This window comes from Nasonia vitripennis, chromosome 5 (genome assembly GCF_009193385.2).
Source record: "Nasonia vitripennis strain AsymCx chromosome 5, Nvit_psr_1.1, whole genome shotgun sequence".
In the NCBI taxonomy this organism is placed as follows: domain Eukaryota; kingdom Metazoa; phylum Arthropoda; class Insecta; order Hymenoptera; family Pteromalidae; genus Nasonia; species Nasonia vitripennis.
The window spans coordinates 21,446,828-21,460,919 of record NC_045761.1 but is presented as its reverse complement, the minus strand read 5'-3'; the positions used below and the strand labels follow the sequence as shown (position 1 = coordinate 21,460,919).

Below are 14,092 nucleotides of genomic sequence, written 5' to 3'. Positions count from 1 at the left end.
CACGATTTTGTTTCTTATTTTAATACAAGAGCTGAGTGAATTTGGTTTGGGATAGGTGAACAATTTGGAAAAATGTGGTTGTATTGTATACATTTATTGCACATGTTTAATAACATTATATAATCGATATAACAGACGTATAAATCTATATTAAAAATACATTTTCATTATGCTTTTATACAAAAAAACTTCTAAACATATTCCAACTAAGTCTTAAAATTTGTTATACATACTATAAATCGATAAAAAAAAAAAGAATGATGCACGAACGATTACTGCGTTCGTCTGTAAATATTTGTTATTGCACAGCATATTTGACAGCCCAGCCTATATAGTATTAAAATATTTATAAATCTATATAAAATTTGAAATACTACCTTCTCCTATATATTATGCTTATAAAATTTGCAAATCGATATAAAACTTATCTTAAACACAAATTATCGCCTCTAAAGTACTTTACAAGCATCTTCAAGGCTATACTAAAGTAACAGTCACAGAAAAGTAACAATTCTTCGTTAAAATATCTCACTGCGTGTAACAAGTGTACGTGTTCCCCAATCTTAAACTACGCCAATACAAGTATTTAATATAAATACTCACAATATAAAAACATGAAATAATAACTCTACCGTCTCGCCAAATTCAACATCTCACTCTAATATTCCGGCGGAAACTCCTCGTAAGCTCCGTTAACGATAAAGCACTTCCTGGCCTCCATCAGTATGACAACACCCATCCGACGCTGTTCGATCGGCTTCAAAGTCGCTGCCACACCGTAATAGGTGCCCCTGATAACGTTGCAGCTTCGATCTTTACCTACCGCGTCGATCATCAGAGCTTCCCGAGTGTAAGCCTCTTCGCTGATGATGTTCCTCGCAAACTCGAGAAGCATGACCGGATAACCGTCCTTCCAAATATCGATTATCCTCTTGATCTTCTTGCTCGTGGTGGGCTTGTTCATCGCGTAATACTCCTCGGCTGCCTTAGTGTGGCTCTTCGATCTTGCGCTTTTTCCCTTTCCGAGATAGAACACGGAGTCGATGAAGCTTTCCCAGCTGACGCCTCTTCTATCTCGACACTTTCGCGAGTCGAGAAGCAGGTAGTTGTAATAGAGCCTCTCGTTGCCGTCGCGTCGGTTTTCTCTCGGTATCTCGAAATCGCTCAGGATCGTGGATAACTTTTTGTCGTAGAAGTCTCTGTCCGAGATGTACCAGTCTATGGAGAAGATGGAAAAGGGTATCGAGTCGACGTGTCTGTCATCGAAAAGCGCGTACTTGTTGCTCGAGCGTAATGATCGGCCAGTCGGTTCCTTTTTAACGGACGACTTCTTTTTCGTTTCTTTGGATTTTGGTTGAGCGATTGAATTGTCCGGTAGAAAGGGACGATCCAAAAGTTGACTTATCAGTGTAAACGCACCAAAGTCAGCGTCGTCTCGTATTGGGCTGCTTTGCTCTTTGCGAGCCTTTCCTTTGCCACGTTTTGAATCATCAGCTACAGGTTTCGTCCTTGCCGACGCAGGCGAAGCTTTCTTTGGCTTCCTTCCAGTGGGTAATTCCAATGTTGCTAGATCCGATGGTTCCGAATTTTTCGTTTTAGTGGTGGCTTTCTTCGGTCTAGCTTGAGATTCCTCTATCAAGTCAGGGAAGCCATTAATGTAGGACTTTAAAACCTGTGGATCAACACGGCCCACTGGAAACAACTCTGGCGCATCCGCATCTTTTTTTGCGTTGTTGGCTTTTGAAGCTGAAATGTCAAAATTATCAATGTTGAAAATGAAACTGATTCATTGCAAAAGCGTTATATTTAGCAATGGATTAGACACGTATTTTTATCGTGTTCTACCAATCACTTAAGTTGTTTCTTATCAGAGATAAGGATAAAAGTGAGTTTAGATTTATTGTCAACGCTAAAACTATTGTGGAATTTGCACCAAAAAAAACTGTTCGTACCTTTTGATTTGCTTCGTTTTGTCGAGGCGTCCATTGTTTAAATATCTGTAATGACATATAATCATTAATTTTTAAGTAGATCAATGAAAGGTATCCCATTGTTATACAAGTGTCAGTGTTGCTATATTTCAATTCCTTTAATATGTCTTTCATATGTATATAATTCGAAACAATTTACTTACCTATATCGCGCAGTACCAAAGGTAAAATCATATAATTTGTATGTGGCAGAATATTCGGTAAATATCACAATCTCAGGCAATTATAGGACAAAACAATAGGTACTGCAAAGTGTTCTCTGCACTACATACCGGAGCGAACTGCGGATATGCATAGCGTTTCTAGCGTAATCGCGCTCTGACTCACCGATGGGATTTCCCCAGCGACTTATCTACTCAGAGTTTCTGCTAAAGTCCAAGAGAGAAATTCCCTGGAATGTTTAGGCGCGTTTATTTGAAATAACTTTAAATTATTTGGGAATATTTCGGCTCATTATGCAACATTATGATTATTATTAATGTCGTACAACAAAGCATATAGTGTAATCATTGTATATCACAGTGATATGTCAGTGCCTTCTTTCATGACAAGTCCTCTTGTCACCTCTAGCAAATTAATGCTTGCCTTTTCCAAATTTTATGGGACAAGACTACATCAAGGTTCAAAAATAAACTGTATGAAATCATTGTTGATCAGATATTATGACTTTATTGAAATTCCCTAACGATCAGGTCCTAGTGTGACCTTCTCTTACAAGTTGTCGCCGAGAACTTACGCTCTACTCATTAAACGCCACCAAAAACTCGGGCCCGCTAAAACAAAGACGCTTTCCCGAGGACTACCGAAGCCCGAAGGGACTCGAAGCAGTGCGCGCGCTCCTCTATATCTATAGCTATACACACGCAGTCATGTCTCTGGCCTGGCAGTCACAGATCGGCCCTTTAGCCTTTCCGCACTGAAAGTGACCTTCAAAATCCGTGGAGTATACTCCTTACTGAGGTCGTGGCAGTCTAGGAATGATTATAAAACCACTCCTAACCGTATTGGCCTGAAGCCACGAATCGTCTTGTCGATTCGCGCATATGAGAGCCAAATGACGGAGAAACGTTCGCTAAAACTAATAATAGGTAGAATATATTATTAATAAAGAATAAATACGCCGTACTTGCTCTTATCCCTAGTAGCCCTCGGTTACGTCCGGAACATCAAATCAAAATAAAATATCACCACGTAGCACGCGAGGTGTACTTGTCCTACAAGAATAATCGTATTACGCGTTCGCTAAAATAATAACTTTATTATATTCTGTGCCTCAAATGTCGGGACAGAGTCATCGTATCTTAATCCATATTTTGTGGATATTCCGGGTTTTGACACAAAAACGAATTATTTATTTGAACAATATGAGAGTCTGACTCGAAATTTTGGAGACTGCATACACATGATGGATAACAAGAAAAGCTACTAGACTGTAGAAAGACAATATCTAAGAGGATATAATCGGATTTCAAATGTATTTTATACAATTGTTACAATTGTAATTTTATAAATTAATTCATCGATCACTTTAAAACACAAAACATTGTCTTAAGGTCTACCTTCGAATAAAGATAAATCAATATTTAGCACCAAAAACGATAATCAATCAGTATACTGCGCATGGAGCATCGGTACGTAATCATCGTACTGCGCCTGATACATGTTACCAGCAATCGGTTCGCCGAGTCCGTACTTGTCGGCAAATTTTCGAATCGAGAACTTCAAGCGTCCATCTCTCGATCTATTGCTGATCCGTTTCTCGCCGTCGAAGCTCAGCTTTCCGGGCTGCTTGTACAGCAGGAAAACGTAGCGATGAAGACCGCTTCCCTCGGGTGGACCAGAGCCTCGATACTCCGCCAAATTCTCTCCCTGGCTTACATCGTTTCCGGGTATGTTCGTGACCAGCCAGTGAAGGACCTCTCGAAGTATCGGATTCTTGCGACTCGTCGCGTCTGGATCTGAAATTTATTTGAATTTAGCTTTTTGGAACGAGTATTTTTACTCGGCGCGGTTGTAACGATCTTTCTTACCGGTCATGCAGAGTGTATAGAAGGTAGAAGCTTCGGGAGACCACGTGACTGCCGGAGCATCTTTCACTTGCGTTGGTGTTAATTCCATACTGAATTCTACCGGTCGATCATTGTACGTTACCTTCAATAGAGTATTATTATCATTGGATACATAATATAAGAAAAAATTGTTAGCTATATAAGAATATGTTGTACCTATATATAGTACTCAATTAAACTCACAAAACAACATGCTACTAAACTCGTGTCTATCTTATCTCTTGTGAGCTATCTATTCAAATATTTGCATACATTCGAATGCCCTAAACTCAACCCAGGCCAGCTTCTTAATTAAAAAAAAAAATTTAATTCAGTGTCTATACTTACGGAAAGTAACTCTTTCGGAGGCGTATTCACAACATCGGGCACAATTTCAGAGGATTTAAAACTCGATGAAATATCAGTCGCCATGATAAAACTCTAGAAACTGAATCAAGATGAATTAATCTTTAGATATATTTATTCAAACGCTAAAATATCGTTTAAAAACACAAGATATTCTTACAAAAATCACCTCCAGACGAGAAAACAGACGTGTGGTTGTTAGAGTCGTCGAGTCAAGCAAATAACAAGACTGTCATTACTCTGTGGACGCGATACAATTATTATATGCCTATAGGTATAAGTGGATGTGCACGGAATGCCACCAACATACGGTAAAACACCCTAAAAATCCCTCGCCATTCAAAACACGCGCGCCACCACTCAACCGCGCATGCGCGGTACGAAAGCTCGCTCCTATAGCGATCAGTGGCGCGCGCGGGGCGAATGTAAAAAAAGCTGCAACGGCGGTGCGAATCGTGCGGCAGTTTTCACAACACACCGCGACGCATCGGTCACACGCGACACCGTCGTCCGGCCCCGATTTCGTCTTGTGTTTTATTGGCACCTATACCTGTGCATTATTCAAGCGCTGCGACCGACAACTAACAGTCCGCATTACGACGAGAGGATGTACGCTCTGGAGGAAGGTAAATATCCCGCAAGCTCTCGGAGCTTTTCTCCGCGCGCTATTTTTAAATCTCATTGCCAAGTGCAGATTCGCGCGGCTTCGCTTGAAAGTATATAATCCGACTTAACCCACATTGCTAAATTAGAGCCGATACGACAATGCGCTGTCCGAGTGTTCGAGGGCTTATAGCTAGATAGATATGCGCAGAGGATATTTGAAACAAGTGAAGTTCAAGGATTTCCACGTACGATCGATCGCTTTCGCGGTTTAATTGTTTTGTTTGTCGTCGGCGACGAGCGAAACAATCGAACGTCGAGTATAATTCATAAACGAAATATACCAATGGTCTTCAAGAGCACTACGAGGATGACGACTCGGAAGAGATCTCGTCGAAGGTGTGGCAGGAGGCCTGCTGGATCGTCATCAACGCCTACTTCGACGAGAAGGGCCTGGTTCGCCAGCAGCTCGACAGCTTCGACGAGTTCATCGAGATGTCGGTACAGCGCATCGTCGAGGAGTCGCCCCAGATCGATTTACAAGCCGAAGCTCAGCATCGAACCGGCGACATCGAGACACCCACGCGACACCTCGTCAAATTCGAGCAGATCTACCTGTCGAAGCCGACGCACTGGGAGAAGGACGGCGCACCCTCGCCGATGATGCCCAACGAGGCCAGACTCAGGAACCTCACCTACTCGGCGCCGCTCTACGTCGATATCACCAAGACTGTCATCAAAGAGGGAGAGGAACCGACGGGTGAATACATATTTTTTTTTTTTTTGTTACGCGTTACGCTCGGTTGCTTTACGCCGCGGGCTTTATTCCCGTTGCAGAGACGCAGCATCAGAAGACGTTCATTGGCAAGATCCCAATTATGCTGAGGTCGAAATATTGCTTGCTCGCCGGGCTGTCCGACCGAGACTTGACGGAGCTGAACGAGTGTCCTCTGGATCCTGGAGGGTATTTTATCATCAATGGCTCGGAAAAGGTTCGTATAAGAATGAGAAGAGAGAACAAAGGAAGATCGTATAACTACGATGTGTTTTGTTTCGACAGGTGTTGATTGCCCAGGAGAAAATGGCAACCAATACGGTGTACGTGTTCAGTATCAAAGACGGCAAGTACGCTTACAAAGCTGAAATACGATCGTGCTTGGAGCACAGCTCGAGACCGGTATCGACTTTGTGGATAAATATGATGTCCAAGAGCGGCGCCGTAAGTCTCGTGCCAATTCTCTTCGTTCGCGTTTGGCTCACACTGCGAGCTTATTTTTTTTTTTTTTCTCATTTTCTGCGTTCGAACATTCGAGTAATCTTGTTATTTTCAGGCGATAAAAAAATCGGCGATCGGCCAACGCATAATAGCGATCCTGCCCTACATCCGCCAGGAGATCCCGATAATGATAGTCTTCCGAGCACTCGGCTTCGTTGCCGATCGCGACATCCTCGAGCACATAATCTACGACTTCGACGACCCGGAGATGATGGAGATGGTCAAGCCCTCGCTGGACGAGGCATTCGTCATCCAGGAACAGAACGTCGCGTTGAATTTCATCGGCAGCAGGGGAGCCAGACCCGGTGTTACGAAGGAGAGGAGGATCAAGTACGCGCGAGAGATTCTGCAGAAAGAGACGCTGCCGCACGTCGGTGTCAGCGATTTTTGCGAGACGAAAAAGGCCTACTTCTTAGGATACATGGTGCACAGGTTGCTGTCGGCGTCGTTAGGTCGCAGGGAACTAGGTATGGAGTTTAAGTGATTGAGGGTTCGATCGAGCGCTAATTTTTTATAATATGCGTAGACGATCGCGATCACTACGGAAACAAGCGTCTGGATTTGGCTGGACCTTTGCTGGCTTTTCTGTTCAGAGGTTTGTTCAAAAACCTGATGAAGGAGGTTAGGATGTACGCGCAAAAGTTCATCGACCGAGGGAAAGACTTCAACCTCGAGCTGGCTATAAAAACGAAAATCATAACCGACGGTCTGAGGTACTCCTTAGCGACCGGCAACTGGGGAGACCAGAAAAAAGCTCATCAAGCTCGAGCCGGAGTGTCTCAAGTATTGAACAGGCTTGTACCTCGTTTTAAATATCTTAAACCAATAAGTCTTTGTTTTTTTTTTCTAAAATTACTTTTCAATACGCAGACTAACCTTCGCATCAACGCTTTCTCACTTACGACGCGTGAACTCGCCGATTGGCCGAGATGGCAAACTGGCCCGTCCCAGACAGCTTCACAACACCCTCTGGGGTATGTTGTGTCCAGCAGAGACGCCCGAAGGTCAAGCCGTCGGCCTCGTCAAGAACCTCGCCCTCATGGCTTATATCAGCGTCGGCTCGCAACCGTCACCCATACTCGAGTTCCTCGAGGAGTGGTCCATGGAGAACCTCGAGGAAATCGCACCTAGTGCAATAGCCGACGCTACGAAAATTTTCGTTAACGGATGCTGGGTTGGGATTCATCGAGACCCCGATCAGCTGATGGCTACGCTCAGGTTTGTGTATTCTGACTTTTTTTAGGTGAATCGAAGTTTGAATTTTTTTTTAAATATTTTTCGAAGGAAGTTGAGAAGGCAGATGGACATCATCGTGTCGGAGGTGTCCATGGTAAGGGACATCAGAGACAGGGAGATCAGAATCTACACAGACGCTGGGAGAATCAGTAGACCGCTGCTGATAGTGGAGAATCAGCTTTTGCTACTGAAGAAGAGACACATCGAAATGCTGAAGGAGAGGGACTACAACAATGACGGGTGAGTATCTTTCATCGAGAGAAGAGAAAAACTTTCCCTCGATACGCCTTGAAATCGATTTCTCTAACAATAGCTGGCAAGAGCTCGTGAGTCAGGGAGTGGTCGAGTACATCGACACCCTCGAGGAGGAAACTGTGATGATAGCCATGTCGCCGGAGGATTTGAGACAAGAGAAAGAATACGCTTACTGCACGACCTACACCCACTGCGAAATTCATCCGGCTATGATACTGGGCGTCTGCGCGTCTATCATACCGTTTCCCGATCACAATCAGAGTCCAAGGAACACCTATCAAGTATATACGTCGTTTTTATTTTATTTAAAGGACACTGGTCTGACTACACTCACCATGCATCTACTTGCACAAGATTAGTAGACTGTACCCTGATATAGTCAGACGCACAGATTTAGATAATCTTTCGCACTTTATCAACAAATAAGCGACTATTTTAAAAAATTCTTCCAAATTCTCCACAGAGTGCCATGGGAAAGCAAGCCATGGGCGTCTACATAACGAACTTCCACGTGCGCATGGACACCCTAGCCCACGTGCTCTACTATCCTCACAAGCCCTTGGTAACCACGCGTTCGATGGAGTACCTTCGATTCCGAGAACTGCCCGCCGGGATCAACAGCATCGTCGCTATCCTCTGCTACACAGGCTACAATCAGGAGGACAGCATCATCCTCAACACCAGCGCCGTCGAACGTGGTTTCTTCCGTTCCGTGTTCTATCGCTCTTACAAAGACTCGGAGACGAAGAGACTGGGCGACGTCGAGGAACAGTTCGAAAAACCCAACAGACAGACCTGTCAGGGGATGAGGAACGCGATCTACGATAAGTTGGACGAAGACGGGATCATTTCACCGGGGATAAGGGTATCCGGGGACGACGTTATCATTGGCAAGACTATGACACTGCCGGAGACGGATGACGATGTGAGTTGATTCGATAAAATCGATGTATTACAATTTTTCTAATGAAACCTGTGGTTTCAGTTGGACAGCTCTACGAAGCGATTTACTAAACGCGACGCCTCGACGTTTCTACGCAACAGCGAAACCGGAATCGTGGACCAAGTGATGCTCACACTGAACAGCGAAGGCTACAAATTCTGCAAGATCCGCGTACGCAGTGTCAGAATCCCTCAGATCGGCGACAAGTTCGCATCTCGTCACGGCCAAAAAGGTATGGAAACTCCTGACTTATAAATTTTTACATCGTCGATAACGATTTCAATTTCTTTTCATAAAACCAGGTACCTGTGGTATTCAATACCGACAGGAGGACATGCCGTTCACCTGCGAGGGTATGACTCCGGACATCATAATCAACCCTCATGCCATTCCATCCCGCATGACGATCGGCCATTTGATCGAGTGCATCCAAGGCAAGGTATCGGCCAATAAAGGTGAGATCGGTGACGCGACACCTTTCAACGACGCCGTCAACGTCCAGAAGATTTCGACTTTGCTGATGGAGTACGGATACCAACTACGTGGAAACGAGATCATGTACAACGGACACACCGGTCGCAAGATTAATGCTCAGGTTTTTCTTGGACCGACGTACTATCAGAGGCTCAAGCACATGGTGGACGATAAGATTCACAGTAGAGCCAGGGGTCCTGTGCAGATTCTGGTCAGGCAGCCTATGGAGGGCAGAGCCAGGTACTATATTGAACAGAAATATTATTATGTAGTCAAAGCAACAAATTTAAATAACTTTAAATTTCACAGAGACGGAGGCTTGCGTTTCGGTGAGATGGAGCGCGACTGTCAGATCAGTCACGGAGCCGCCCAGTTCTTACGGGAACGTCTGTTCGAGGTGTCGGATCCGTATAGGATCCACGTGTGCAACTTTTGCGGACTGATCGCCATAGCGAATCTTAGGAACAATACCTTTGAATGCAAGGGATGCAAAAATAAGACTCAGATTTCTCAAGTCAGGCTGCCTTACGCGGCGAAACTACTGTTCCAGGAACTCATGTCGATGAATATCGCGCCTCGCCTTATGATTAATTGAAAGATGTGTATGTTTACTTGATAGATGACTCTTATATTTTTCTATTGCATTGTTGAACTTTGAGATTTAATGTTAACGCGACGATAGATGTGTATTATCTTGCAATGTTAAGAGAATTTGTTTACTAAAGAATAAAATATTTTTTTTTATAAAAAAAGAATCTACTTCTATACCTGATAGAGAGAGAAGAGCGGCAATTGTGTAATAATCGTAAAAAATTAATAATTTATTAACGATAATGCACTCAAACCACGCATCAAGCAAAATGTACAAATTTTGGCAGTATTTACAGTATCATTATAATACATATTAATAAAAAGTACTCCGATATGCATAAAAACTAAGCGAGAAATTCGCTGTATCACGGATTCGTTACTCTCACGTAACACACGTCCCGCACGCAAAACTTCGCTCTACACACGGGACAAGTACACTTAGAAGACAGCCAAGTTTCAGGCGCGGATTCGTCTTGCCTAGAAGCGAACCACTTTGCCATACAGTCGACGCACCACATTGGACGGCAATAGCAAACAACGCAAGGGTTGGGCTGAAGCAGATCGTCTGGTAAGGCGCAAAGCTTGTTCAGTTTGACGTTCGAAAAAGCTTGCATACAACCCACGCATTGCTCTAACTCCTAAGAAAGTAAAATTGGTGCATGAAAATTTATTCGATAAATACAAACGCTCTCTAGCTGGTTATTTAAAGTAACTCATTACCTGAGCAGTTTCGTATTCTGGATTTTGTGCTATCTGCTCTTTGAAGGTGTCTATAAATCTGTCCAGCAGTGTTCTGTGAAATACAACACTGTCCAAGACTTTAATGGGTCGAGATACCTTGTCTTGCAAATCTTTGAAATCCAAGGCATTCAATCTTATGTTGAATGGTTGAGCACCTGCTCTTGTTGGGATTACCTGTAATAAAACGTTGATGGTAGTTTAAATTTTTGTTTACATTGCTCCATCAAGACAGAGTAAATTTCCAAGTAAGTACATACTGCTATATTCACATATTGAACTTCTGTTCTTGTACTTTGTGAGAAGGCATGTGTATCACTTCTATTTAAAACTAGAGCTGTATCACTTTGATGTGCAAAGTATAATTTATAAGGTGAAACTTTAATGATCCAGTTATCCGTAGCAACAATTTTTGTAATGCTATTTGTGTCTATGACAATTTTATCTATCCTGTATTTGGAATTTTGATTATGAGTATATTTATTATTGTTCATCTTTAGTAAGAAATATCAATACTTTAGATTTACCTTCTAAATTCTATGTTTATATCAGATGCTGCGGATAGCCATGTTGTATTATTATTGCAATAAACAGCCAGACTCCGAGCAATAGGATGTGTTTCCCAGTCATTCGACGACCATTGTAATACTTTGTACAGTGCAAAAAGTGGACCAACAAGAGAGCAAGCAATGAGGACCATCCACCATGGATTTTCATTACCTATTATAACTTCAACCGCATCAACATTTCCTGTCATTACCAATCCCAATAAGTAACCTGTTCAAAAATTCAAATGACACATTAAAATTTGAGATGAAAAACATGTCTAATTCTGCAAAATATTGATTTTTTTTTAGAAGACCATTAAGTATTTCATGTTTTAGTTTGATTCCTTTTAAATTTTAAACTTATAACCTCTGAAAGGTACCCAACTCAATGTTTACATTACAGTTATTGTGCCAAAATCAAAGATCATCAACATACATCATCTTTTTCCATACTGCTAATCTCAAACACCAAAATAACACAACATATCACAGAAAATTGCAAAAAAAAAATCAATCCTCTCACAGAATAAACAAACAAGTAGTGATCCATACCAAAAGGAATGACCGAGTGGATGAGCAAAGTAGCGATACTCCGTCTGATATGGTACTGTACGAAAGTTTCAGATTCGCTGCCCAGCAATTCCGCGAAAATACTCTTTACGGTCAGTCCAGCCGAAACAAATTCATTGGGAGGATAGATGATACAAGCCGACAGTAGAATGTACGTGAGCGAGTAGAAGAAGAAGGACGATGACATATTCTTAACTTAAATTTTCACGAAGATTCGTCTTGAGATTCGTAGATATGTTGAATGAGATTTTGAAGACACTGAGGTGTATTTCACTTTTTCGCTGACAAACCGTCGCGAATGAAGACTACTGCTAAGTGGAACGTCAGAACGGCGTCCATCTTTCGTCCAGCCAGACGGAGTGCGCCAACAATACAGCTGCTGGCTGCGCATGCGCAGTTGGCGGGACATTTAAATATGTGAGCCACGTGTAGATATCGACACGCATGCGGTATATACCGGTAGGTATATCTGCATCTGTAGTTGGTGGGGGTGTATAGTGTATTGCTTTTTTTTCTGATGTATGCACAAGAAGATTAAAATGTATAAGAATCACGGAAGCAGTATATAAGAAACTAAATATAGAAATGGATTATTTATTGCAGAAATTTGCACACATTATGACAAATTGAATGCATTAATCGAATGGCTCGATTAATATTTTTTCAAATGATACGCGTTTAGTTTAATCAATAACATTATCTTAATGGAGTTTTGCACGTTTTTATAAGTAATCGATAATTTTACACGCAAGCTGTACCTGTATGCTATAAAGGGGTAAAATAATTCGTATGAAAATATTTATTTATTTAAACCAAATATTTGCATATATGTTATGTTGTTATCTCATTAAAAATATCATTTGAGTATCGCAAAAATGAAGGAGCTTGGATCAAGTTGTAACACAAAAATAAGATACATGATGATTACAATCCAAACCTAAAAAGTTATATCAATTTCAATCGCCTTTAAATAATATTTTTGTTTGTTTAAAAATGGATTGTAGATGTATACTTGCATTTCTAAATAAACTGTAATCCAAATTAAAAAATCCGAAAATCGATACTTGCAGTCTTTTTTGATATAATTGAAACATCAGATTCTTTATCTATAAAGAAAAGCAATCAATATAATTGAAGTAAGCAAAAAGAATTCATTTTGCACTAACCGAACGCGATTGAAAGTACATTAGTTGTTACCATTTTGTTATGCATTTCTTCTTCGTGCCATTCGTATGGAATTTGTCCAATAATCCTCAAAGTTTTATCAGCCTAAAAATACAACGAAAAAATTGTGTAAAAGAAATCTTTGCGCTATACAGTATAACATTTCGAGATCAGTTAATACCTCATTACAAGTGGACACCGGTATGCTGCATATAAAAAAAATAATAATGCTGTAAATCATAAATTTAACTGTAGGAGCATATAAGACACAAGGTCCTCCCATGCTTTGGTCGCTTTTCAAAATACGATACAGTCCGTGAATAGCTAGAATTATATTAGCGCTATGTCCGTGCACTGTCATGAGTACAGGTAAGCTGAAGAGCTTTACGACGGTTTCGCCAAGTTCAGTCAAGTCAGAATGGATGCGGCCAATGGTTTGAAGCTATAAAATTAATCTTGCTCAATTTCTGATATAGTAATAAATTTATAACAATTATATAAATTTACTTTTTTAGAAAACGCCATAGGCATGCGAGCAAAACTCCTTTTTCTACTTCGGGCTAACTTTGATGCTTCTCTATTTATAATTTTGTAATGTTTTCGAAGACATCTCATGAATTCCGTCAGAATAAATGCGACGTTGAAAGTCACGTTGATTGGAATATTGTAAATGAACCAAAACCAGGACTGATTTTTCATATCCTCGCACATCGAGATTATAACTACAGTACTGCCGGTGAAGATGATACATATTAAATTTACAACAATAAAACGTGCACGAAACTCTTTCAAGTTCTCTTCTAAGCCATTCTTCGAGCAATGCATCGAAGGTAACAGATCATTTTCTAGATTTTCCACGTTTTTGAACGACTGGAAGACTTTGATAAAAATTTTTTGACGAAAGGCACATACCAGCCACGACGATACTATGGTTGAGTAAGACAGTACGTGTGTAAAGGTATCAATGATAACTGCCAAAGGTGTCTCTTGAGATAGTCTGATGCTGTGCCGATTTTGAATGGCTTTGACAAAAGCTCTAGAGTACAGTATGGTTATTAATACGTTGTAAGACATTCCCACGTGAGATACTTTTACGAATCTACCTTTTTTCCGAGTAAATGGGCACAAACCTAATATTTTAACAAAGTAATACACGCAAACGTATAAAGTTTTTTTCATTTTGACGATACGCAGATAGTGTGTATGAACTTAAACGAATGATTTATTACTAAACGTACATAAACGAGCTTTGAAGTTATTGATTTATATTCTAACCGGTCGTTCTTATC

At 41.3% G+C, this 14,092-nt stretch overlaps 5 protein-coding genes across 5 annotated transcripts; 1 reads left to right on the top strand and 4 right to left on the bottom strand.

Annotated features, from left to right (window-relative positions):
* Positions 1-78: 78 nt before the first annotated feature.
* On the bottom strand, positions 79-2,291 carry LOC100679850. The gene is made up of 3 exons (XM_003426438.5): positions 2,135-2,291; positions 1,953-1,997; positions 79-1,746 (listed from the first exon to the last, which is right to left on the bottom strand). Exons 2-3 carry the CDS (start codon positions 1,984-1,986, stop codon positions 659-661), a joined length of 1,122 nt encoding a protein of 373 aa, XP_003426486.1. The 5' UTR covers positions 1,987-1,997; positions 2,135-2,291; the 3' UTR covers positions 79-658.
* A 346-nt stretch (positions 2,292-2,637) lies between these two features.
* On the bottom strand, positions 2,638-4,645 carry LOC100124068 (protein D2-like). The gene is made up of 4 exons (XM_001607850.6): positions 4,566-4,645; positions 4,388-4,487; positions 4,022-4,142; positions 2,638-3,949 (listed from the first exon to the last, which is right to left on the bottom strand). The coding sequence occupies exons 2-4, from the start codon at positions 4,469-4,471 to the stop codon at positions 3,594-3,596; spliced, it is 561 nt and encodes a 186-aa protein (XP_001607900.1). The 5' UTR covers positions 4,472-4,487; positions 4,566-4,645; the 3' UTR covers positions 2,638-3,593.
* A 228-nt stretch (positions 4,646-4,873) lies between these two features.
* LOC100124069 (RNA polymerase II 140kD subunit-like) lies at positions 4,874-10,127 on the top strand. Its single transcript, XM_008209300.4, has 13 exons — positions 4,874-5,031; positions 5,367-5,768; positions 5,846-6,000; positions 6,069-6,227; positions 6,340-6,751; positions 6,811-7,078; positions 7,155-7,502; positions 7,569-7,760; positions 7,834-8,056; positions 8,239-8,700; positions 8,761-8,950; positions 9,021-9,432; positions 9,502-10,127. Exons 1-13 carry the CDS (start codon positions 5,013-5,015, stop codon positions 9,785-9,787), a joined length of 3,528 nt encoding a protein of 1,175 aa, XP_008207522.2. The 5' UTR covers positions 4,874-5,012; the 3' UTR covers positions 9,788-10,127.
* LOC100124071 (E3 ubiquitin-protein ligase TM129) lies at positions 9,985-12,014 on the bottom strand. Its single transcript, XM_001607854.6, has 5 exons — positions 11,622-12,014; positions 11,049-11,298; positions 10,782-10,971; positions 10,504-10,698; positions 9,985-10,421 (listed from the first exon to the last, which is right to left on the bottom strand). The coding sequence occupies exons 1-5, from the start codon at positions 11,824-11,826 to the stop codon at positions 10,149-10,151; spliced, it is 1,113 nt and encodes a 370-aa protein (XP_001607904.1). The 5' UTR covers positions 11,827-12,014; the 3' UTR covers positions 9,985-10,148.
* Positions 12,015-12,495: 481 nt separating this feature from the next.
* On the bottom strand, positions 12,496-13,982 carry Gr14 (gustatory receptor 14). Its single transcript, NM_001190511.1, has 5 exons — positions 13,311-13,982; positions 12,985-13,245; positions 12,837-12,908; positions 12,656-12,745; positions 12,496-12,576 (listed from the first exon to the last, which is right to left on the bottom strand). The coding sequence occupies exons 1-5, from the start codon at positions 13,980-13,982 to the stop codon at positions 12,496-12,498; spliced, it is 1,176 nt and encodes a 391-aa protein (NP_001177440.1).
* Positions 13,983-14,092: the final 110 nt, after the last annotated feature.

What these genes read in the sequence shown, in the direction of transcription:
- LOC100124069 (XM_008209300.4), top strand. An exon ending in AGAGGGAGAGGAACCGACGG is followed by an intron (nt 5,769 to 5,845) that starts GTGAATACATAT and finishes TTCCCGTTGCAG; the next exon opens with AGACGCAGCATCAGAAGACG. An exon ending in GTCCAAGGAACACCTATCAA is followed by an intron (nt 8,057 to 8,238) that starts GTATATACGTCG and finishes AATTCTCCACAG; the next exon opens with AGTGCCATGGGAAAGCAAGC.
- LOC100124071 (XM_001607854.6), bottom strand. Translation starts at nt 11,826, where the DNA reads ATGTCATCGTCCTTCTTCTTCTACTCGCTCACGTACATTCTACTGTCG. An exon ending in CCACTCGGTCATTCCTTTTG is followed by an intron (nt 11,299 to 11,621) that starts GTATGGATCACT and finishes ATTTTTGAACAG; the next exon opens with GTTACTTATTGGGATTGGTA. An exon ending in ATAAACATAGAATTTAGAAG is followed by an intron (nt 10,972 to 11,048) that starts GTAAATCTAAAG and finishes TTCCAAATACAG; the next exon opens with GATAGATAAAATTGTCATAG.
- LOC100679850 (XM_003426438.5), bottom strand. Translation starts at nt 1,986, where the DNA reads ATGGACGCCTCGACAAAACGAAGCAAATCAAAAG. An exon ending in AAAACGAAGCAAATCAAAAG is followed by an intron (nt 1,747 to 1,952) that starts GTACGAACAGTT and finishes TTGACATTTCAG; the next exon opens with CTTCAAAAGCCAACAACGCA.
- LOC100124068 (XM_001607850.6), bottom strand. Translation starts at nt 4,471, where the DNA reads ATGGCGACTGATATTTCATCGAGTTTTAAATCCTCTGAAATTGTGCCC. An exon ending in CTCCGAAAGAGTTACTTTCC is followed by an intron (nt 4,143 to 4,387) that starts GTAAGTATAGAC and finishes ACTCTATTGAAG; the next exon opens with GTAACGTACAATGATCGACC. An exon ending in CTATACACTCTGCATGACCG is followed by an intron (nt 3,950 to 4,021) that starts GTAAGAAAGATC and finishes AATAAATTTCAG; the next exon opens with ATCCAGACGCGACGAGTCGC.
- Gr14 (NM_001190511.1), bottom strand. Translation starts at nt 13,982, where the DNA reads ATGAAAAAAACTTTATACGTTTGCGTGTATTACTTTGTTAAAATATTA. An exon ending in CTATGGCGTTTTCTAAAAAA is followed by an intron (nt 13,246 to 13,310) that starts GTAAATTTATAT and finishes TTAATTTTATAG; the next exon opens with CTTCAAACCATTGGCCGCAT. An exon ending in AAGAAATGCATAACAAAATG is followed by an intron (nt 12,746 to 12,836) that starts GTAACAACTAAT and finishes TTTTCTTTATAG; the next exon opens with ATAAAGAATCTGATGTTTCA.